Source organism: Artemia sp. Qi Xiang Cuo, chromosome 19 (genome assembly GCF_049724085.1).
Source record: "Artemia sp. Qi Xiang Cuo chromosome 19, ASM4972408v1, whole genome shotgun sequence".
NCBI lineage: Eukaryota > Metazoa > Arthropoda > Branchiopoda > Anostraca > Artemiidae > Artemia > Artemia sp. Qi Xiang Cuo.
Genome location: NC_142812.1, coordinates 62,112,895 through 62,138,065, shown reverse-complemented (window position 1 = coordinate 62,138,065; position 25,171 = coordinate 62,112,895). Strand labels below are relative to the sequence as shown.

The 25,171-nt window shown below is 31.9% G+C and overlaps 1 protein-coding gene across 1 annotated transcript in view; it reads right to left on the bottom strand.

The window, feature by feature from the left end:
* Positions 1-24,605, bottom strand: part of LOC148941091 (interferon-induced very large GTPase 1-like) — a 91,053-nt gene extending 66,448 nt beyond the window's left edge. The window contains exons 1-2 of the mRNA XM_089104871.1: positions 24,412-24,605; positions 21,895-22,020 (exon numbers count right to left, since the gene is read on the bottom strand). Coding sequence (XP_088960997.1) covers positions 21,895-22,020; positions 24,412-24,570 — 285 coding nt within the window. The 5' untranslated portion in view covers positions 24,571-24,605. The remainder of the gene's footprint in view (positions 1-21,894; positions 22,021-24,411) is intronic.
* Positions 24,606-25,171: the final 566 nt, after the last annotated feature.

Genomic DNA, 25,171 nt, shown 5'->3' with positions numbered 1-25,171 from the left:
AAGAGAGAGAACTACTACTAACAACTCACTGTAACATAAAGCCACTTGAGGTTAATACAGATACGTTTTATCAAGAAAATATCTGAAAATGTTTAAGGTATAGTACAAAAGGCATGGAAAAACATGAAAATATAACTAATACTAACAGCTCACCGTATCATAAGCCCACATGAGGTCAAAGTAGATACCTTTCATCAAGAAAAGATTTGAAAATGTTTAACCTATAGTAAGAAAGGCGTGCAAAAACGCAATAATGCAACTAGTACAAACAACTTACTGCACTACAAACTCACCTGTGGTATCAAAAGTACATTTTATCAAGAAAATATTAGAAAATTAGAAGATTATAGTATGAATGGCATGCAAAAAAATGAAATAATGCTACTACTACTAGCATTTCGCTGCAGCATAAGGACACCTGAGGCCAATACAGGTATGTTTTATCGAGAAAATATATAAAAATTTTTAATGTATAGCATAAAAGGCTTGCAAAAACATGAAAAAAAGAACTACTACTAACAACTCCCTGTGACTTAAAAGACACCTGAGGTCAATACAGATACATTCTATCAAGAAAATATCTGAAAATGTTTAAGGTATAGTATGAGTAGCTTGCAAAAAACATGAAAATAGAACGACTACTAAAAACTAACTGTAACATAAAGCTACCTGAGGTCAATACAGATATGTTTTATCAAGCAAATATCTGAAAATATTAACAAATTGCTGCAATATAAGGACACTAGAGGTCAATACAGCTATGTTTTATCAAGAAAATATCTGAAAATGCTGAAGGCTTAGTAAAAATGGCATGCAAAAAACATGAAAATAGAACTACTACTAACAACTAACTGTAACATAAAACCACCTGAGGTCAATACAGATACGTTTTATCAAGAAAATATCTGAAAATGTTTAAGGCATAGTATGAAAGGCTTGAAAAAATACTACTAGCACTAACAACTTACTGCCCTACTAAGCCACCTGAGGTCAACAAAAGTACATTTTATCAAGAAAATATTAGAAACTTATAGATATAGCTTTTTTCCAAGAAAATAAAAAGGTTCCACTTCAGTTCTGATTTTTCTCAAAGAGATGAAAAAGTTTAAAGTTCTGTTCTAAATTTTACCGTAGAACATAGAAAAAGTTATACTATGATTGTGAATATTCTCCACGAAGATACAAAGTTCCTTGCAAAAATGTTCAAGTTCTCTTCTGAATTTTCTTGAAGAAGAGAAAAAGTTAGCTCAATTCTGAATTTTACCAAAGAAGAGCTACAGTTCAATTCTAAATTTTCCATTTAATTTAGACTAGGTTACGAGCGCGCACGTAAGTGAACTAATAAGTTCAAGAAAACTTGAACTTTTCTTCACTTCGTTGATAAAATTTAGAATTAAAGTGGAACTTTTTTTTTCATGGAAAATTTTCACAACCATAGTAAAACTTTTTCTATCTTCTACAAAATTAGAATTGATTTTTAACGTTTGTCTTTTTTATTGAGAAAATTCAGAAGAGAACTTAAAGTTTTCTTCTCTTCGTTGAGAAAATTTAGAATTAAAGTGGAACTTCTTATCTTCATGAAAAATGTTGATCTGTAACTTATGTCTTTTTCATTGAAAAAATTCAGAAGAGAACATTAAAGTGGAACTTTTTATCTTCATGGAAAATATTCACAACCATAGTATAGCTTTTTCTATTTTCTACGGAAAAATTTAGAAAAAAACTTTAAATTTTTTATGTCTTTGGGAAATTAAGAACTGAATAGAAAGCTTTTTTTTCATTTTCTTTGGAAAAATTAGAATTGAACTGTAACTATTCTTTGGTAAAATTCAGAATTGAGCTAATTTTTTCTCTTCTTTAAGAAAATTTAGAAGATAACTCGAACATTTTTGCACTTCTGCGAGAAAACTCAAAAATAAAGTTGAGCCCCTTACCTTTATGGCGAATCTTCACGAACTTAGTATAACTTTTTTCTATCTTCTACGAAAAATTTGGAACATAACTTTAAATTTTTTCATCTTTTTGAGAAAAATCTGAACTGAAGTGGAACCTTTTTATTTTCTTTGGACAAAATTACAATTGATCTGTAACTTATTTCTTTTTCCTTGAGAAACTTCAGAAGAAAACTTAAATTTTTTTCACTTCGTTGAGAAAAATTAGAATTAAATTGGAACTTTTTATATTCATGAAAAATGTTGATCTGCAACTTATTTCTTTTTCATTGAAAAAATTCAGAAGAGAACTTGAACTTTTGTTCACTTCGTTGAGAAAATTTAGAATAAAAGTGAAACTTTTTATCTTAATGGAAAATATTCACAATCATAGCATAACTTGTCCTATCTTTTAAGGAAAAATTTAAAACAGAACTTTAAATTGTTTTATGTCTTTGGGAAATTATGAACCGAAGTGGAAGCTTTTTTATTTTCTTTGGAAAAATTAGGATTGAACTATAATTCTTCTTTGACAAAATTCAGAACTGAGCTAACTTTATTCTCTTTTTTAAGATTATTCAGAAGTTTACTTGAAAATTTTTGCACTTCTTTGAGAAAACTCAGAATTAAAGTGGATCTTCTACGAAAAATTTAGAACAGAGCTTTAAATTTTTTTATGTCTTTGGAAAAAATCAGAACTGAAGTAGAACCTTATTATTTTCTTGGAAAAAAAGTTAACTTAAATAAGGCTAACTTTATGCATGTCTCTCTCACTATACCCGTGTTTCTAAGAGAGTGTGCAGCCATCTATAACTAAAGGTGTAAAGTGTAATCTAAAACTATAGGTGTAAAGATGGCAGCAGTCAAGGTAGTGAAAAGGTGTCGTCTCTCACTATGCCCCTTTTGTTCGAGAATTTCATTTCGAAATTTTTTCATATTGGTGTATGCTCAGACTTTGATATAAGTTCTGTTAACCCATTTAAGTTTCTAATATATCCCCTATGAGTCTCCTAGCCGTATCTATATCTCTGAAAAATCCTTTTCTTTCATCTTCAACTTTTTAATTGACATTCTAAGCATTTGATGTGCTATCATACCCTAAAAATAATGAACACTTAACAAAGTAATGCATAAGATATTTTTAATGAAATAACGACATGTAGAATATTAATATAAAAATATGTTAAATGCATTATTATACATTATTAGTATAATTGAACAACTTTGGTCATTTTGAATCTGTTCTATAAAATAACTCATCATGTTCTCTCTGGATTCTAAAGTTACCCTCTTGTCTTAGTTCTTAACCAGTAGAATAATAATTAATCCATTTTGAGTCATACAAAATTTTTACTGATGTATCACCTACTGGTTGAATATGCACTTCGTCTTTTGTGTTACTCGGTTCATTGACTATATGGTCAATAGTATTAATAACGTTAACTTGCGCTTCAGTTTCCATCAATTCATCTTTATATTCATTGATGATATTGTCTGCCAATGTCCTTTTTATTTTGCCTGTGATTTCACTGTCTATTGTCACATTATTTTTACACAGATAACAGTTTTGGCACATAGACAAGATATGATTGATGACATTAGTGCAGGAGTATGCCTATCTACTTCTTGCCTTCTTTAAAATGTTAGTACCGGAAAGATGACGATAAGATGTATCAACAGGTAATATGTTACCAGCAACAGTAGTAAGGAGTTTTCCCCTATCATAGATGATTATTTTTATGTTTGCATTCACTTTGAGCACTAACTTCTCTGGTAATGTTACTCTCGCATATCCACCATTTACACGATTGAAATTCTTGGGTACTCCAAACGAACTGAACTCCTCGCTGTCATGACAACGTACACATACATTTCCAATGAGATCCCCATTAATGCTTGTTTCATAGTTCAGGTATTTCTCCTTGTCAGCATTCAACGTGACGATGATTTTATCATGTGCACACACTTTCGTCGAATTATTCATCTTCACTTTTTTAAAATATGATATCTTAGTTTATCCTTCCAATGTAAGAAAATTACTTATTTAATACCCATAATAAACTAGGTAGTCTCGATAAGTAACCATAGAGTGTCACTGCTACGGTCGCATAGTCTCGATGAGTAGTCATAGAGTACCGTTGGTACAGCCACAAGCATATTTCATGTCATTTGAAGGTATATAAAAAAAAGTTGAATAATTTCCAAGTCCATCAAAAATCAGTCCAGTAAAAGGGTGTTACTGCAAATATTATTTTTCTAATAGTAAAAGTCATAACTTGGCTTTATGTTACAGTGAGTTGTTAGTAGTAGTTTCATTTTTATGTTTTTTGCAATCCATTTTTACTATATCTTAAACATTTTCAGATATTTTCTTGATAAAACGTAGCTGTATTTTCCTCAGGTGTCCTTAAGTTGCAGAGAGTTGCTAGTAGTAGTAGTAGTAGTAGTAGTAGTAGTAGTATTTTTATGTTTTTGCATGACTTTCATAATTTAATCTAAAAATTTTCTAAAATTTTCTTAATAAAACCTACTTTTGTTGACCTCAGGTGGCTTAGTAATGCAGTAAGTTGTTAGTGCTAGTAGTATTATCGTGTTTTTGCAAGCTTTTCATACTATATCTTAAACATTTTCAGATATTTTCTTGATAAAACGTATGTGTGTTGACCTCAGGTGGTTTTATGTTACAGTTAGTTGTTAGTAGTAGTTCTATTTTCATGCTTTTGCATGACATTTGCACTAAACCTTAAATATTTTCAGATATTTTCTTGATAAAACGTAGCTTTATTGGCCTCAGGTGTCCTTATATTGCAGCGATTTGTTAAAATTTTCAGATATTTTCTTGATAAAATGTATCTTTATTGACCTGAGATGGCTTTATGTTACAGTGAGTTGTTGGTAGTACTTCTATTTTCTTGTTTTTTGCAAGCTATTCATACTATACCTGAAACATTTTCAGATATTTTCTTGATAGAATGTATCTGTATTGACATCGCCTGGTTTTATGTTACAGTCAGTTGTTAGTAGTAGTTCTATTTTCATTTTTTTTTTGCGATCCATTTGTAATATACCTTAAACATTTTCAGATAATTTCTTGATAAAACGAGTCAATTTTTAGTAGGAGTTCTATTTTCATTTTTTATTTGCAATCCATTTGTACTATACATTAAACATTTTCAGATTTTTTCTTGATAAAACGTAAGTGTATTGACCTCAGGTGTCCTTATAATGCAGAGAGTTGCTAGTAATAGTAGTAGTGTTTCATGCTTTTGCATGCCATTCATACTATAATCTGTAAATTTTCTTATATTTTCTTGATAAAACGTACTTTTGTTGACCACAGGTGACTTAGTAGTGCCGTAAGTTGTTAGTACTAGTAGTATTATTGTGTGTTTGCAAGCCTTTCATACTATAGCTTAAACATTTTCAAATATTTTCTTGATAAAATGTATCTGCATTGACCTCAGGTGGCTTTATGTTACAGTGAGTTGTTAGTAGTAGTTCTATTTTCATGTTTTTTTCATGCCATTTGTACTATACCTTAAACATTTTCAGATATTTTCTTGATAAAACGTATCTGTATTGACCTCATGTGGCTTTATGTTATAGTGAGTTGTTACTAGTAGTTCTGTCTGTTTGGATTTGATGTCTAATCAAAACACAGTTTGTGGTTTCGAAGTGGGAGTAGGTAAAAGTATTTTTATATTGTTGCTTTATTTAAATGTTATAGCATGGATGTTTGCAGATGAATCGTGTTTGTAGCTCTGCTTAGCTATAATTACTATTTGAATAAATCAGAGTCGAAAGAAAGATAAAAATAGGCTCAAAATCAATCATGTAACCGAGAATATTCAAATAAAGAAGTCATCTCGTTACCCCAGATTTACATCAGTGTTTTTACAAATTTATATGTCTTTTTAGGCAATATTTAAACGCCTAAACTCATTAAATGACAAAACACAGTTACTAAATTTACCTGACGTTGCCATGTCCCCCCCCCTATTTTCATGTTGTTGCAATCCATCTGTACTATAGCTTAAATATTGTTATTTATTTACATGTTTTAAATGCAATTAATCAGGATTTTAAGGGGCCGATGCCTCAAATTATATCTGGGATAGGTCCAGTTATGATTTGGTAGACAGTAAGAAGTTTTTAAAAATAGAGAGTAATTATATTTATTTTAAGTTTTATATTTGTTCCCTAATTTAGCTGAAAAACCTTTTCTATTTTTTAATTTCTGTGTCTCAAGCGTGTCACTTGGGAACAATAAACCATTCAACGCTTTATGAAAGTTTGCAAACTGTATCTAGCCAGTAGACATTTAATTTAGCAGATCAATCAAAAATGTCTATGAAAATCGATGTTTTCGTTGTGTGTATTTTAAAGTGCTGGTAATTTCTTTTAATGTGGATTTTATTGGTGGGTGTTTGCATGAATAGCTGATGCGCTAAAGTTAGTAAATAGAAAATTCATAATGAAGAAACATTTAGGACATGGAGGGTGGCTTTTTAAAAAAAAATACCTTGAATATAGTTATTTATTTATATGTTTTCAATGCAATTAATTAGGATTTTAAGGGGCCTATACCTCAAATTACATCTTGAATAGGTTGGGGTATGATTTGAAAAACAGTCAGAAGTTTTTAAATATAGAGAGTAATTATATTTTTTCTAAGTTTTGAACTTGTTCCCTACTTTAGCCAAAAAACCTTTTCTATTTTTTAATTTCTGTGTCTCAAGCGCGTCACTTAGGAAAAATAAGCTATTCAACGTTTTATGAACGTTTGCAAACTGTCTAGCCTTAGACATTTAATTTAGCAGATCAAACAAAAATGTCTATGAAAATAGATGTTTTCGTTGTGTGTAATTTTAAAACGCTGGTAATTTCTTTCAATATGGATTTTATTGGTGAATGTTTGCATAAATAGCTGCTTCGCTAAGGTTAGTAACTAGAAAAGTCATCATGAGGGACCATTTTGGACATGGAGGGATGGCTTTTAAAAAAAGGATAAAATTATAAATGACATATTTAATAATGCTAGGCAAATAGTATCAGTAATGGATGTCCAAAGCATTCGCTTGTTTAACTCCCGAAAGATGAGGTCAGAAATGACGTTCTGATAACTTTTTTCTTACACATTTTTAACTTTTAATGGAGCCTCTATTTTGAAATTTGGGGGTTTTCCTAAAAAAAAGTTGAAAGGAAGGGGTCCCTAGGAGGTTGGGGAGAGGGGACCCTTGGAGGTTGAGGTCATTGGTTTTTGCAGTCCTTGATTGTTCATACTCATAATCGTCTCACTAGTTGATTTCTAAGGATTTCTAAGGATTGTTCTGAATTTCTTTATTAAAATTTCTTTCTTGGCATCTGCATCTTTATTAGTATCAGCTTTTTATACTGACAACACTGCTTAAATGGTACTTGTATAATGTACAGAACACAATCGGGCAGTAAAGTAAGTGCCTTCCACATTGCCATCTGATTCCCGATGACTGTGTTTCTATCAACTTTTTAGCATGCTCCATTGTCAAAAAAATATTCTGTTTTATACGCCTCTCACATTGCGCGCTTGTCTATTAGCCTAAATCAACCAGAGAGGTTTACCCCAATAATTCCTATTAAATTTCAATTAATCTCTGGAGTTTCTTCTTTTCTGGGAACTGTGCACAGATATATTTTAAACTTACCATCCTCTCAGACTTACCTTAACTGTTACACGCTTTTAACTCTTTTATTCCCTTTCATACAATCCAATTAAAAATATGAATAATATCTAGCTTTGTTTCATCCCCTATGAAAGTTTTACTTCAAGAATATTCGATAATCAGATAAGAGGATTTTATAAACAAAGTCTGGAAACATAACAAACAGTTATTACGTAGGTTGGTTTCGACAACATCCTGTTACATAAACTCAGGGTAAATTTCCTGGGAGTCTGATGATGTCACCTTCTTAGCCAAGTATTTCTAACCCTTGATTGGCTTAGAAAGAGGCGCGTGATCTTGTTCGTCTACGGATTGTAGCCCTCTGATTGGCTGCCATCTTGTATGTATCGTATGTAAAGAAGCATTTCTACTAATTTACTCAGTCATTCCTGAGTTACACCCTTAAGACAATACGTATACGGCTAATGTGTTTTGATTTTTTTATCACTCTACTCAGCATTATCTGAATCTTTCATCTGAAGTCTCTTCGCCATTTTGGAAAGTAAAGTTCAATATATATATATATATATATATATATATATATATATATATATATATATATATATATATATATATATATATATATATATATATATATATATATATATATATATATATATATATATATATATATATATATATATATATATATATATATATATATATATATATATATATATATATATATATATATATATATATATATAATATATATATATATATATATATATATATATATATATATATATATATATATATATATATATATATATATATATATATATATATATATATATATATATACATTTCTTAATAACATATACTATATGTAAACAATGAAAGAATTGCTCTGAGGACTGTGGGGAGGTTGATATCCCGAAGATATATTCACATATTACTTTTGACTCTTTAAAGGTATCTAGAACTATACATTTCCAATTAAAAGACCCCCCCCCCTCTAAAGTTAACCAGACCATTCTTTCTATAGAACTGTATGTTCCCTCGGGGCATAACTTAAAACCCCTGCTCCCAAATTATGGGGAGTTGTGTTAAACCCAAAGGCCTTGTTTTTTTAACTATGACTATTTTTTCACAAAATAGTATCTCAAAATTTCTATCAGATGCATTTGGGGAAAATAGTACATTTGTGTGTGTGAGGGGGAAGGAGTAGCTGGCTTCTAATCACTTTGACTCTTAAAAAGGGCACTAAAATTTCTGATTACCAATCCAATGAGCCTCATTTGAAGCTTATACAATCTCCCATTCTATAAAAACCTTACATACCTTCAGTGCATAACTTACAAACCTTGACCTGAGGGCGTGGGGGCTACCATCCTCAATGACATATTTTTGGACCTTTCAACTAAGCTGATCAAAATGACTTTTTCAAAATTTTGATTGGATGTGCTTAGGGAGATAGTAGGCGTGGAGGGGAAGCGAGGTCCCGTCAATGAGGTTCTTTCGAAGTTTCAAAATGACCCATTTTATCATAAATTGAAAGTTTTAACGAGGGGTTGAAACAGCCCCCTTTCCAAGGCCCTCATGGCAAAGGATAAAAGTTATACCAGCTCCCTATTTAGCATATAAGGTTTGTATGGAAGGATTGGTCGTATGAACTTTGGAGAGGGCTCATTCAATTGGAAATTAGAAGTTAAAGTGCATTTTTTAAGAATTGTAAGTAATCGGAAGGGAACTGCTTTCACCATCTCCTAAATTCCTCTTTTCCCCATATGCGTCTGTTAAAAATTGTTGATATAACCATTTTGTTCAAAATATTACCAATAACCCCCCCACCCGATTTCGGGGGGTAAGGACTGTAAATGAGCTCTGGGAGAATATAAGGTTTTTAAGGAAGGGGTGGCCTTATATACTTTATAAGAGGCTCTTTCATGGGAAATTGAAAGTTTTAGTCCCCTTTTCAAACAGTTCGTGGTGACGAACTGTAAGTAAGGAGCGACCCGGCTCAATGGTAACCGAAACTAAAAAAAAACTGAATTTTGATACCAATAGATACACCAAAAGAATTAGATTTTAATTCTGATTTCAAATATACAAGTTTCATTAAGTTTAATTTTATCCATCAAAAGTTACGCGCCTGAAAAAATTTGGCTGATTTTCTAAAAAAGGAGTAAAGACCCCCTAAAAGTTATAGAACCTTAATGAAATTCACACCATCATATTCAGCGTATCAGAGAACCCTACTGAAGTAGAGGTTTCAAGCTCCTATCTACAAAAATGTGGAATTTTGCATTTTTTGCCAGAAGAAAAATCACGTGTTTGTGTTTATTTGTTTGTTTGCTATTTTTTTCTTTTTCCCAGGGGTAATCGTATTGACTCTGTGGTCCTAGAATATCGTTGGAGGGCTCATTGGAACGGAAATTAAAAGTTCTTGTGCCCTTTGTAAGTGACCAAAAAAATGGAGGGCAACTAGGCCCCCTCCCACGCTCATTTTTTTCTCAAAGTCACCCAATGAAAATTTTGAGATAGCCATTTTGTTCAGCATAGTCGAAAATCTAATAAGTATGTCTTTTAGTTCCCAGGGGAAGGGCTGCAAGTTATGAACTTTGCCCATTGCTTACATATTGTATTGGTTATTGGGAAGTATACAGACATTTCCAGGAAGAATAATTTTTTGGTTGAGGGGGGGGGAGCTGGAGGAGGGGGTTACTTGGGAGAATCTTTCCGTGGAGGATGTTTCTTTGGGGTAAGGGACATTTCTATACAGGGGGCGCCAGATTTCCAAGCATTATTTAAAAAACGATCAGAAATTAGATTAAAAAAATCAAGTTTTTTCAACTGAAAGTAAGAAGCAACATTAGAACTTAAAACGAACAGAAATTATTACGTATATGAGGGGGTTCTCCCCCAAGTCAATAACTCGCTCTTTACGTTACATTTTTTTTTAGTGCTTTCAAAATAGCTACCTATTCTAATTAAACGGCCTTTGTGATTCAGGGGTTTGTGAATTAAATTTTTTTTTAACTTTTAAGGTAAAGAGCGTGGTATTGACTAAGGGAAGAACCCCATCATATACGTAATAACATATACGTAATAAAAAAAATAATAAAAAAAACAAGCGATACGGCTCAATAGTAATCGAAACTTTTAAAAACGGAACTTTGATGTCAATAAATGTATCAGAAGAATGGGCCTATATTGCTGATTCTAAATATATGAATTTTATTAAGTTTAGTATTACTCATCAAAGGCTACGAGCCTGAGAAAATTTACCTGATTTTTTAAAGAGGGGTGAAACATCCCCTAAAAGTGAAAAAATTTTAATGAAAATCACACCGTCATATTAAGCGTATCAGAAAACCCTATAACATAGGTTTCAAGATCATATCTGCAAAAATCTGCAACTTTGTATTTTTTGCCAGAAGAAAAATATACGAATATAGAAGTTCGTTACGTAAGTTAATTTGTAAATTACGTCAGAACCAAATTTAGAGACAGCCATTTAGCAACAGAAAAGTAAATTTTTATGCAAATTTTGTTTAATTATTCAATGACGGTGAGCCAAAATAAAAGCTGTATTAACTAAAAAACGATTAGAAATTAAATTAAAAAAACAAGTTTTTTAAACTGAAAGTAAGGAGCGACATTAAAACTTAAAACGAACAGAAATTATCCCGTATATGAAAGGGGCTGTTCCCTCCTCAACGCCTCGCTCTTTACGCTAAAGTTTGACTCTGTCTCACAACTTTATTTTTTTAAACAATAAGAAACTTTAGCGTAAAGAGCAAGGCGTTGAGCAAGGGACAGCCCCTTTCATAGACGGAATAATTTCTGTTCGTTTTAAGTTTTAATGTCGCTCCTTACTTTCAGTTTAAAAAACTTGTCTTTTTTTATTTAATAAGAGTTAAAAGTGATAGGTGGACCAACTAACTCCACAACAGTCAACTCTACAGCCACAGGGTAAGATCTGTAAGTGAGGCAATTCACCAATTTTTTACATATAGTATATGTTATTGAGAAAGGTAAGCAGATCTGGCCTTTACTATACAAAAACGAAGGGTATTCAAGTGTGCCTTTCAAAGAATGTTGAAATTAATCTTTAACTAAATCAAAACACGAACATCTAACGGCCTTAATCACAAAGACCGTTAATTAGAATACATGGCTCTGATGAAAGTAAAAAAAAATTAGCGTAAAGAGCAAAGTATTGACAAGGGGCCGATCCCCCTAATATACGTATTAAAAATACACGAATATATAAGTTCGTTAGGGAAGATAATTCGTAAGTTACGTATATTTATTACTAATAAAAACGTTCATAAATAAAATTAAACAACTTTTGAGAAAGCCATTTAACCAAAAAAAGTAAGATTAATATGCAAATTTCGTTTTAATTATTCATGTACGGTGAGCCAATGTTAAAACCTGCATTAATTCAAAAACATTCTGAAATCAAACAGTTCGTGGTAACGAACTGCAAGTAAGGAGCGACCCGGCTCAATAGTAAGTGAAACTCTAGAAACCGAAATTTTAATGCCAATAGATACATTATTAGAATCAGATTTTTTATGTTGATTTCGAATATATAAGTTTCATTAAGTTTAGTCTTACCCATCAAAAGTTACGTGCCTGAGAAAATTAGCCTTATTATCGGAAAAAGAGGGAGACAACCTGTAAAATACATAAAATTTTAATATAAATCACACCATCAGATTCAGGGTATTAGAGAACCCTACTATAGAGGTTTCAAGCTCCTATCTGAAAAAATCTGGATTTTTATTTTTTTTTGCCATAAGAAAGATCACGGATGCGTGTTTTTTTTGTTTTTTTTTCTTTTTCTTTTTTTCCCAGGAGTGATCGTATCAATCCAGTAGTTCTAGAATATCGTGAGAGTCTCATTCGAATAAAAATTAAAAGTTTTTGTGCCCTTTTTAAGTGACTAAAAAATTTGGAGGGCAAGTAGAAAGGAGGGTGCTAGTCGTGACAGGAGTCCATATATGGGCATAGAGTCCCTAAGGAGATGATTTTCGTCAGTGAGAATGAAAAAACAGGATTTTTCTCACTTAAAAAAACAGGATTTTTCTCACATTGATGGATGTTTCTTGGACGGTTATGTGTGTCGGTCAATTTATTTGATGTTTTTCACGGATGTCAACATCAATTTAAGTCTGTTTTATGGTTTTTGTCACTGAGAATGAAAAAACAGGATTTGTCTCGCTTGAAAAAAACAGGAATTTTCTCACTTTTATGGTCGTTTCTTGGATGGTTATGCGTGTTAGTCAATTCATTTGTTGTTTTTCTCGGATATTAACAGCCACTTATGTTTGTTTTTATGGTTTTTGTCAGTTAGGATGGAAAAACAGGAAGTTTCTCACATTGATGGATGTTTCTTGGACATCAATTTATGTCTGTTTTATGGTTTTTGTCAGTGAGAATGAAAAAACAGGATTTTTCTCACTTTGATGGATGTTTCTTGGATGGTTATGAGTGTTGGTCAATTTATTTGTTGTTTTTCTTGGATGTCAACAGCAATTTATGTCTGTTTTATGGTTTTTGTCATTGAGAATGAAAAAACAGGATTTTTCTCACTTTGATGGATGTTTCTTGGATGGTTATGAGTGTCGGTCAATTTATTTGTTGTTTTTCATGGATGTCAACATCAATTTATTTCTGTTTTTATGGTTCTTGTCAGTGAGAATGAAAAAAACGGGATTTTTCTCACCTTCATGGATGTTTCTTGGATGGTTATGAGTGTCGGTCAATTTATTTGTTGTTTTTCTTGGATGACAACATCAATTTATGTCTGTTTTATGGTTTTTGTCAATTGATTACATAATATCTCCGAACAGATAACACTACCCAGTAATTTCCTATCTTATGCTCTATCAAAAAGGGGTTTCTCACCTCCAGGAACTATATTCAAGCTTTAGTTTTTTGAGGTTTAGGAGGAAAACAGGTAACAAGGTGGGTTTAAGTTATGTATCTATTACATGTTATGTTTTACCCCCCACCCTCCTAATATGCAAATATACGGCCAAAATTTTTTCCTAAACTTACATTTTTATTCCATTTTGTTTTATTCAACTAGCATTAACCAAACTTAACTTCTCACATGTTCCCAAGATATTACAACAGTACCTTTTTTTCCTGCATTGCTTTAGTATAACAGTGTGACATCCTTTTCACTAATAAATACCCATAATTTTTTGAAGGCCTATAGGGTATATGTTCTGAAAATTCAATCGATTATTATTATTGTTGCTGGTTTGTCTGTGAGTCCAGACAATTTGATGTTAATATGTTAGTCCTAAAACTCAGCTGCCCTTGCCTGAGACTATAGGCAGGCAGACCTTATATCACTTGTTCACCTGCAAATCCAGACAACTTGTTGGGTCAACCAATTTTGAATGAATTTTGTGTTAGTGTAACTGTCTGAGCTTATAAACTGGGTTGCCTGTCTAAGACTTTAGGCAAGTAGACCCAATGCCACTGGTTTGCACACAAGGCCAGGCAACTTTTCAGTCAACCAATTTTCAATTAATTCTGTTTTAGTGTAACTGTCTTGGCTTATAGATTGGGTTTTCTGACTGCGGACTGCAAGTCCAGGTGACTTAGTGGTCATGTTAATCCTAAAACTTGGTCAAAATGCCTTAGACTCTAGGCGGTAAGGCCTACTTGAAAAGTCTACTTGAATTACAATAGAGATGACTAAGATTTTTGGGCAGACTCACAACAGACAATGTCTATGGAACTTGCTGATGAAGAAGCATCCTAAGCCTAATTTTCCTGGCCACATAAATTCTCAGGTAGGTTGACTAAGTTTTAGGATTGATGTGTGACCACCAAGTTGCCTGAACTGCAATTGGAACTATGAAAGGCCATCTGTATGACTTAGTTGTTTTCTCTATGTATCAGTGGGATAATGTAATTTCTTTTGTATGACATTTTAGTGGATCATATATTAAATAAGAAAACTAAAAAGCATTCTGTATAACTTTATTCATGTTTCTCTATAATAATTTGATGTTTAAAAAGTCATAGAGAAGAGTTCATATCATTCTCCATGTATAATGGAAACAATATTGCCTATTCTTTTGATTTGATAGTATCTAGTATATAATAGTAAATGACAATATTTGTTGCTTAGAGTATAAAGAAGCAATGACTTTAATATTGTAAGTTATACTGAGCTCGCCTAAGTAACTTATATTTCTAATATAAAAAAACATAAAAGGTATATGCTACTATTATATAGTAACTATGAGGTACATTTATATCAAAATATTCAAGCAAATCACACAGCCTACTAGGTGTCTTACCTTAGCCTGCATAAGGTGGGCTATCAGTGGAAGTCATGGTTAAAAGATCCTGGAATGCCAAAAATCCTAGCAACATCAAGACTAGGCCTAGTCTAGCCAAGCTCTTCTCAAGAAGTATTCCTTAAGAGTATTTTTCAAAGAAAAGAGCTTTGCTGAACTAGGTTCTGATTTCTGTTTTACCAAAAAATACAAGAAAACCAACACTGTCTAAGTCTATATGCTGATTTATTTTTTTTTGCTCATTTTCTGCTGTTTAACAGCACACGTTCTTTATTTTTGAAATTGGCCACGAACTTTCGTATTGGAATACATTATGTAAACAGGTGATCTTTCTCCTTAAAAAATGGATTATCGGTTTTTCACACAAATTTAAGACGTATATGGCTGTGTAAGTTTGCACTTGACCAATTTAATGAATTAGTTTTCATTTTAGGTGTCCTTGGCACTTTAAGAGCTTAGAATTTTAGCTTAGAGTCTTAGCTTAGAGTTTTAGTTAGAGTTCTAGTTTATTTTAATTTTAGTTAAGAATTTAGAGTTTTACCTTAGAGTCATAGCTTAGAGTTTTAGCTAGAGTTCTAGTTTAGTTTAGTTATAGTTAAGAGTTTAGAGTTTTAGCTTAGAGTCTTAGCTTAGAGTTTTTGTTAGAGTTCTAGTTTAGTTTAGTTTTAGTTAAGAGTTTAGTGTTTTTAGCTTAGAGTCTTAGCTTAGAATTTTTGTTAGAGTTTTAGTTTAGTTTAGTTTTAGTTAAGAGTTTGGAGTTTTAGATTAGAGTAATAGCTTAGAGTTATAGTTAGAGTTGAAGTTTAGTTTAGTTATAGTTAGTAATTTAGATTTTTTAGCTTAGAGTCGTAGTTTAGAGTTTGTGTTAGAGTTTTAGTTTAGTTCAGTTAAGAGTTTAGAGGTTTATCATTGAGTCATAGCTTAGAGTTTTTGTTGAAGTTGAAGTTTAGTTTAGTCATAGTTAAGAATTTAGATTTTTTAGCTTAGAGTCTTAGCTTAGAGTTTTAATTAGAGTTCTAGTTTAGTTTAGTTTTAATTAAGAGTTTAGAGTTTTATCTTAGAGTCTTAGCTTAGAGTTTTTGTTGAAATTCCAGTTTAGTTTAGTTAAGAGTTTAGAGTTCTAATATAGAGTCTTAGCTTAAAGTTTTACTTAGAGTTGAAGTTTAGTTTAGTTATAGTTAAGGGTTTAGAGTTTTAGCTTGGAGTCTTAGCTTAGAGTCCTAGCTTAGTTTAGTTTTAGTTAAGAGTTTAGAGTTTTACCTTAAAGTCTTAGCTTAGAGTTTTATTTAGGGTTCTAGTTTCGTTTAGTTTTAGTTAAGAGTTTTGAGTTTTACCTTAAAGTATTAGATTTGAGTTTTAGTTAGGGATGTAATTTCATTTAGTTTAGTTAAAATTAAGAGTTTATAGTTTTAGCTTAGAGTCTTAGCTTAGAGTTTTAGTTAAAGTTATTGTTTAGTTTAGTTTTAGTTAAGAGTTATAGAATAGAGGTTTAGCCTAGAATCTTAGCTTAGAGATTTAGTTAGAGTTGAAGTTTAGTCTAAACTAGCATAACCACAAAATTCCACAAAATTGCATAGAAATACCAAAACCATAGGTTAGATTAGGTTAGGTTAGAGGTTAGGTTTCTCAATTTTTAATTTAGTTTTGATTAGGTTAGCTTATCATGAGCGCGCAGGATAAGCTAACCTAATATAACTGGTAAAAAGTCAACAGGGGGGTATTTTACGGCGAGTATTGTTAGGTTAGGTTAGATCAAGTTAGGTTAGGTTAAGTTAGGTTAGGTTATGTTAGCCTACGTACACGTGCGTACGTAGGCTAACCTAACCTAACTAAACCTAACCTAACTTGATCTAACCTAACCTAACAAAAACTAAAGCTTAACTAAACTACAACTTTAAGTAAAACTCTAAGTTATGACTCTAAGCTAAAACTCTAAATTCTTAACTGTAACTAAACTAAACTTCAACTCTAACTAAAACTCTAAACTAAGACTCTATAGTAAAAATCTAAACTCTTAACTAAAACTAAACTAAACTACAACTCTAACTAAAACTCTAAGCTAAGACTCTAAGCTAAAAACTCTAAACTCTTAACTAAAACTAAACTAAACTAAAACTCTAAGCTAAGTCTCTAAGGTAAAACTCCAAACTCTTAAATATAAATAAACAAAACTAGAACTATAAAAAAAACTCTAAGCTAATACTCTAATATAAAACTCTAAACTATTAACTATAAATAAACTAAACTTCAACTCTAACAAAAACTCTAAGCTAAGACTCTAAGCTAAAACTATAAACTCTTAAATAAAACTAAACTGAACTAGAGCTACAACAAAAACACTAAGCTAATACTATAAGCTAAAAACTCTAAAATATTAACTAAAACTAAACTAAGCTAGAACTATAACAAAAACTATAAGCTAAGACTCTAAGCTAAAAACTCTAAACTCTTAACTAAAACTAAACTAAACTAGAACTCTAACAAAAACTCTAAGCTAAAACTCTAAGTTAAAAACTCTAAACTCTTAACTAAAACTAAACTAAACTAGAAATCTAACTAAAACTCTAAGCTATGACTCTAAGGTAAAACACCAAACTCTTAACTAAAAATAAACTAAACTAGAACTATACCAAAAACTCTAATCTAAGACTCAAAGCTAAAAAACTCTAAACTCTTAACTAAAACTAAACTATAACTCTAAGCTGAATGTCTAATGTAAAACTCTAAACGCTTAACTAAAACTAAAATAAACTCTAAATCTAACAAAAACTCTAAGCTAAGACTCTAAGGCAAAACTCTTAACTATAAATAAAATAAACTTCAAGCTAAGCACAAACTCTAAGCTAAGACTCTAAGCTAAAACTCTAAACTATTAACTAAAACTAAACTAAACTAGAACTCTAACAAAAACTCTAAGCTAAGACTCTAAGCTAAAATTCTATACTCTTAAAGTACCAAGGCTACCTAAAATGAAAACTAATTCATTAAATTGGTCAAGTGCAAACTTACACAGCCATATACGTCTTAAATTAGTGTGAAAAAACCGATAATTTATTGTTTATGGAGAAAGATCGCCTGTTTACATAATGTATTCCAATGCGAAAGTTCGTGGCCAATTTCAAAAATAAAGAACGTGTGCTGTTAAACAGCAGAAAATGACCAAAAATAAATAAATCAGCATATAGCCTTAGAAAGTGTTGTTTTTCTTGCATGTTCTGGTAAAACAGAAATCAGAACCTAGTTCAGCAAAGCTCTTTTCTTTTAAAAATATTTTTAAGGAATACTTCTAGAGAAGAGCTTGGCTAGACTAGACCTAGTCTTGATGTTACTAGGATTTTTGACATTCCAGAATCTTTTAACCATGAAGAAGTGTAAAGATAAACATTAATGATTCTAAAAGAAAGTATCAATATATAAGCTACCATATTGGTAGTTTTGCAGACCTAATGACTTCAACTGATAGCCTACCTTATGTAGGCAAAGGTAAGACACCTAGTAGGCTGTATGATTTGCTTGAATATTTTGATATAAATCTACCTCATAGTTACTATATAATAGTAGCATTTACCTTTTATGCTTTTTTTATATTAGAAATACAAATTACTCGGGTGAGCACTGTTTGACTAGGCCTATTAAAGTCATTGGTTCTTTACAGTCTAAGTAACAAATATTTTCATTTGCTCTTATATACAAAGCACTATAAAATCAAAACAATAGGCAATATTGTGTTTCCTTTAAACATGGAGAATGATATAAAGTCTTCTGTATGACTTTTTAAACATCAAATTATTATAGAGAGACATGAATAAAGTTATACAGAATGCTTTTTTGTTTTCTTATTGAATATATGATCCACTAAAATGTCATACAAAATAAATTACATTACCCCACTGACACATAGAGAAAACAACTAAGTCATACAGATGGCCTTTCATAGTTCCAATTGCAGTTCAGGCACCTTGGTGGTCATATATCAATCCTAAAACTTAGTCAACCTACCTGAGAATTTATATGGCCAGGAAAATTAGGCTTAGGGTGCTTCTTCATCAGCAAGTTCCATAGACATTGTCTGTTGTGAGTCAGCCCAAAAATCTTAGTCATCTCTATTGTAATTCAAGTAGACTTTCCAAGTAGGCCTGTCCGCCTAGAGTCTAAGGCATTTTGACCAAGTTTTAGGATTAACATGACCACTAAGTCACCTGGACTTGCAGTCCGCAGTCAGAAAACACAATCTATAAACCAAGACAGTTACACTAAAACAGAATTAATTGAAAATTGGTTGACTGAAAAGTTGGCTGGCCTTGTGTGCAAACAAGTGGCATAGGGTCTACCTGCCTAGAGTCTTAGACAGGCAACCCAGTTTATAAGCTCAGACAGTTACACTAACACAAAATTCATTCAAAATTGGTTGACCCAACAAGTTGTCTGGATTTGCAAGGTGAACAAGTGATATAAGGTCTGCCTGCCTATAGTCTCAGGCAAAGGCAGCTGAGTTTTAAGACTAACATATGAACATCAATTTGCCTGGACTCACAGACAAACCAGCAACAATAATAATAATTGAATGAATTTTCAGAACATATATCCTATAGGTCTTCAAAAAATTATGGGTATTTATTAGTGAAAAGGATTTCACACTGTTATACTAAAGCAATGCAGGAAAAAAAGGTACTGTTCTAATATCTGGGGAACAAGTGAGAAGTTAAGTTTGGTTAATGCTAGGGAAATAAAACAAAATAGGATAAAAATATAATAGTTTAGAAACAAATTTTGGTTGTATATTTGCACATTAGGAGGGTGGGGGTAAAGCATAGCATATAATAAATACATAACCTAAACTAACCTAGGTACCTTTTTTCCTCCTAAACCCCAAAAAACTAAAGCTTAAATATAGTTCCTGGAGTGAGAAACCCCTTGTTTATAGAGCATAAGATAGGAAATTACTGGGTAGTGTTATCTGTTCGGAGATATTATGTAATCAATTGACAAAAACCATAAAACAGACATAAATTGATGTTGTCATCCAAGAATAACAACAAATAAATTGACCAACACACATAACTATCCAAGAAACATCCATCAAAGTGAGAAAAATCCTGTTTTTTTCATTCTCACTGACGAAAACCATAAAAACAGACATAAATTGATGTTGACATCCAAGAAAAACATCAAGTAAATTGACCAACACACATAACCATCCAAGAAACATCCATCAATGTGAGAAAAATCCTGTTTTTTCATTCTCACTGACAAAAACCATAAAACAGACATAAATTGCTGTTGACATCCAAGAAAAACAACAAATAAATTGACCGACACTCATAACCATCCAAGAAACATCCATCAAAGTGAGAAAAATACTGTTTTTCTATTCTCACTGACAAAAACCATAAAACAGACATAAATTGATATCCAAGAAACATCCATAAAAGTGAGAAAATTCCTGTTTTTTCATTCTAACTGACAAAAACCATAAAACAGACATAAATTAATGTTGACATCCATGAAAAACATTAAATAAATTGACCAACATTCATAACCGTCCAAGAAACAACCATAAAAGTGAGAAAATTCCCGTTTTTTCAAGCGAGAAAAATTCTGTTTTTTTCATTCTCACTGACAAAAACCATAAAACAGACATAAATTGATGTTGACATCCGAGAAAATCATCAAATAAATTGACCGACATACATAACCGATCAAGAAACATCCATCAATGTGAGAAAAATCCTGTTTTTTCAAGTGAGAAAAATCCTGTTTTTTCATTCTCACTGACAAAAACCATCTCCCTAGGGACTCTATGCCCATATATGGACTCCCGTCACGACTAGCACCCTCCGTTCTACTAGGGCAACTTGACCCCCTCCCACGCTCATTTTTTTCTTGAAAATACCCAATCAAAATTTTTAGATAGCCATTTTGTTTAGCATCGTCAAAAATTTAATAAATATGTCTTTGAGCATGACTTAATAAACCACAATTCTCGGGGGAAGGGCCGCAAGTTATGAACTTTGCCCATTGTTTACATATTGTATTGGTTAATGCGAAGTATACAGACTTTTCAGGAGGGATCTTTTTCTGATGTTTGGGGGGGGCTCAGAGGAGGGGTTTGCGGGGGAATATCTTTCCTTGAAGGATGTTTCCTTTGGGGAAGGGACATTTCTATGAAGGGGGTGCCGGATTTCCAAGAATTATTTAAAAAACGATCAAACATTAAATAAAAAAACAAGTTTTTTCAACTGAAAGTAAGGAGACACAATAAAACTTAAAACGAACATAAATTATTACGTATATGAGGGGGTTGTCCCCCTAGTCAATACCTTGCCCTTTACGGTAATTTTTTTACTACGTTCAAAAGAGCTATCTATTCTATTTAACCAGCCTTTGTGATTCAGGGGTCTGTGATTCGAACAAAATTTGAACTTCAGCGTAAAGAGCAAGGTATTGACTAGGGGGTAAACTCCCTAATATACGTAATAAAAACATACGAATATAGTAGTTAGTTAATTCGTAAGTTACGTCAAAACAAAATTTTGAGAAAGCCATTTAGCCAAAAAGCAAAATTAATATGCAAATTTTGTTTTAATTATTCATGCACGGTGAGCCAAAATCAAAGTTGCACTAATTCAAAAACTTTCAGAAATTAAATTATAAAAAACAAGTTTTTTTTAATTGAAAGTAAGGAGCGACATTAAAACTTAAAACAAACAGAAATTATTCCGTATATGAAAAGGGCTGTCCTCTCCTCAACGCCTCGCTCTTTACGCTAAGGTTTGATTCTGTCACACAACTTTATTTTTTATAACAATAAAAACTTAAGCGTAAAGAGCAAGGCATAAAGCCAATATTTATTAAGCAATTTTTGTAGTCTCTGGGTTTCACTTCTCCCTTCATTGTGATTTCTTCATCAAGGACAAGGATGAACATTTAACATTGGCTTTAAATTTTATGTTTTTCCTAAAATAAATTAGTGACAATGATTACCTGTCCTGGGCTCATATACGTCATAGTACCGACTTGACACGTTTTATCACCTTCGATCATCTCTTTTGCAAGACCAAAGTCACCAAGCTTGACACGTCCTTTGCCAGAAAAGAATATGTTCTTTGGCTAGATATCATAAAACAGATATCAAAAAACAATCTTACAAAGATAAAAAGAACTCTTATTGCTTATTAGACTAATTGTCCAACTGAAAAAGAAAAAACATCATAGAAATATAGTCCTTAAGCCAAAATACCAACTTCACGACCCTAAGGCCCAGCAAACTTTTTTTTTTACTTTTAAGATCGTATAAATAAATCCTTTAACTCAAATAAATCTGGCTTAGCATCAGCTAAGAAGCTGTGGTAGGGATTTTGGTAATTTGGCCCTTTTACACATGTAATAATTAATTGTTATCACCAGTTTATAACATTAGAATGTAAAACTTATTTTTCGTGGTTTTAAAGTCAATTCCTCCCCTGACCCCCTCCATCCTCTTTATTGTTACTTATTCTGAAAGAAAGTGGATCTCTGCAAAAGAGAGTCAAATTTTATGTTCTAATTTTGACTTGATCAGAGCGAAAAATGTAGTTCAGAGGTCTGTCCGACAAGTGTAGCACATTAGGATTATTATATATCACAAAAAGTAGCCCTAAAATGGCATCATTTTGCAGTCAACTTGTAGCATGTATTAATCTGGACTACCAGTTGAAAATCAAGGTTGCAGACAGGCAAAATCTATTGCAAAGCAAAGAATACTTGTCCAATCCAATTTATGAATTTTCTTTCATTTATTTCTGGCTGGTTTTGATTTAGTATTTTTTTCTCTTCTTGTGGAGCTTATTTCAAAAGGCTAGATTTTTTTTCTGAGCACTGAGGACAACTTGGCAGAGGTCCTTGTCGAAATATTTGCTTGATTTTCGTTTTCATGTTTTTGCTACTGGCTGACAAAATTCTCGTTTTTCTCACCTATTTGGTTTTGTTTTTCATGTCTTATATCTTTTCTTCTCTTTGTTTCATCCAAAGCCAATCGTCAAGTCTTGCTTTATTTCAGATTTGGATTTGTTTTCACTTTTGGAAACTAAGAGACCAGTTAAGCCAATCACTCGTGACACCAGATATCGTCCCATATACCAGGCCCCCATTTTTATTTCTCTCAAATATAGACTTCGGTGGGCGAGAGAATTTCTTATCTAACTGTGGGAAAATCTCCTGATTAATAATGACCTAAAGCCCCAAAAATCGTTGTTCTTTTTTGGTTACTCCATTTTCCTAGTGGGCTTATGAATCCCTCCTTCAAGCAAATCCTAAAAATTGCTTATCATTGTTGTTACGAACTTTTTCAAAATATCTCAAGGATTCCCCTCTTCAAAATATTAAGCCTGAATGTGATGGTTATACAGCTAATTCTCTCAATTAATTTATGTTGGATATATTTCAGATAGCTGTAGAACCTATTGCCAAGATGTTCTGTTGCTGCAATGGAAATGGGCAAAAGATGGAAAATTTTGAAGTTATGACTATAAACTACAAAAAGCTTTTTTTGTCTTTGGGGGCTCTGAGCAGTAGGCTGGTGTAATGGCTATTTATTGTAGATTGGAAGTGCCGGGTCTGTGGCCCCAGTTGTCCGATAAATACAGTGTTTCTCCTGTAAATAAATTGTATTCAATCGCACACTAAAGTCATTGATTTTGTGTCTTTGTGTCTAATGATAACAATGAATTTGCTTACTTATTATTCAACCCATTGTCCCTCAACATGATGTTAAAAGTTTGCGAATTAATACTGAGCGATGTATCAACCCATGGATTTCATTTTTCACTTGATTGCTGGATATTTTTACCTGACATGGAGAGAGGTAACATTGCTTTTTGTATGTTTAGTTGTATATAGTTAGTTCAAGGTAGTTAATTAAAAGTTTTTGATCTTCATAGTTCAAGTTCACACTTTAATTTCAAGTTGATAATAGGTCCATAATAAGTTTTGATCTGAAACTCTGGTCAATAAAAGTAGGTTATACTTTCTGACCTCTCTTTTTGTTATCCCTAGCCCAGTTAGGTTTGAGAAGGGAGTGTTAGGTGGGTCCTTAATATATTTTGAGGGTTGGCCCCTATATTTACCAATATTGTTATGTATATCCTCCACCTTCAATACACCAGATTCTTCCTTTTTGACCAATTGGATGCGTATAGTGTCTTTTAATTTATTTCACCACTGGCTAATAATTCGCAAAAAGTTTCAGCTTGATATCCACTTATAAAGAATTGTAGGTGCCCTTTTTTGACAACCAGGAAACACATATTTTGTTTTTATGTAGTTCATTATTCTTCCTCAGTATTCTCTGAACGTTTCTAGTTTTTACCCTGAGCTCTTCTTGAGATTTTGGTGATACGGCAACAAATTATACAACAACGTTATTCTTTACACAGGCATTTATTTTCCTTTGGTTATTATAAATAATCCTGAATCACAAATTGAAAACTTACAAAGGAAGTGCAAGGAAACAAAATGGTTTACCTTTATATCTCTATGAACAATATTGTTTTTGTGAATATACTCAATTGCATTAACCACGTGTAGAAATATATCTAATGCCTTCAATATAGACTCTTCTTTTTGTCTAATCTCTTTATTATTTAACCAGTCCTCGAGGGTTAGCTTTTCACACAACTCCATTTGAATAAACAAATAAGTCTGTTCATCTCTCACTGCTGAAATAAAACAGTTTAAATTACTACAGTAATACTACTTCGCAATATAGACATGCAGAAATATTATTTGCACAGTAGGAATACACAAGCCTTACTTTTATAGAAATAGTTTACCTGAAGTTTTTCCGCAAACAAATTAAAAAAACTACCTCTAAGAGTAGTTTCTAGATGAAATATTTATGTTCCAACAGAAAAAGTTTTCCTACAAAACTTAAACTTAAAATTGTATTTTCAGGATTAATAATTTGACTTTACATTAAAAATAAAATTTCTATTTGAATTATTGGTGTGTAATAAAAAGACTGAAAAACTTGGCTCATGCCTTTCCTATGATTCACAGTCTTTGGTCAATACTGACTGGCTCATAAATAAGTCACCTACTTTTTCTCCCATCTTAGGTTAATTTATAAGAAAGCCATAGTTTTAAAAGATATACCTAATCAGTAATTTTAGTGGTTTTATTCAAAAGTAACTGGGTAACTTGCGATTTGAAAGTTCATCTCGACGAGCTCACACGTATAGCTTGCTTTTTTTCTTCTCACATCTAATATTGAATCAACCGTAGT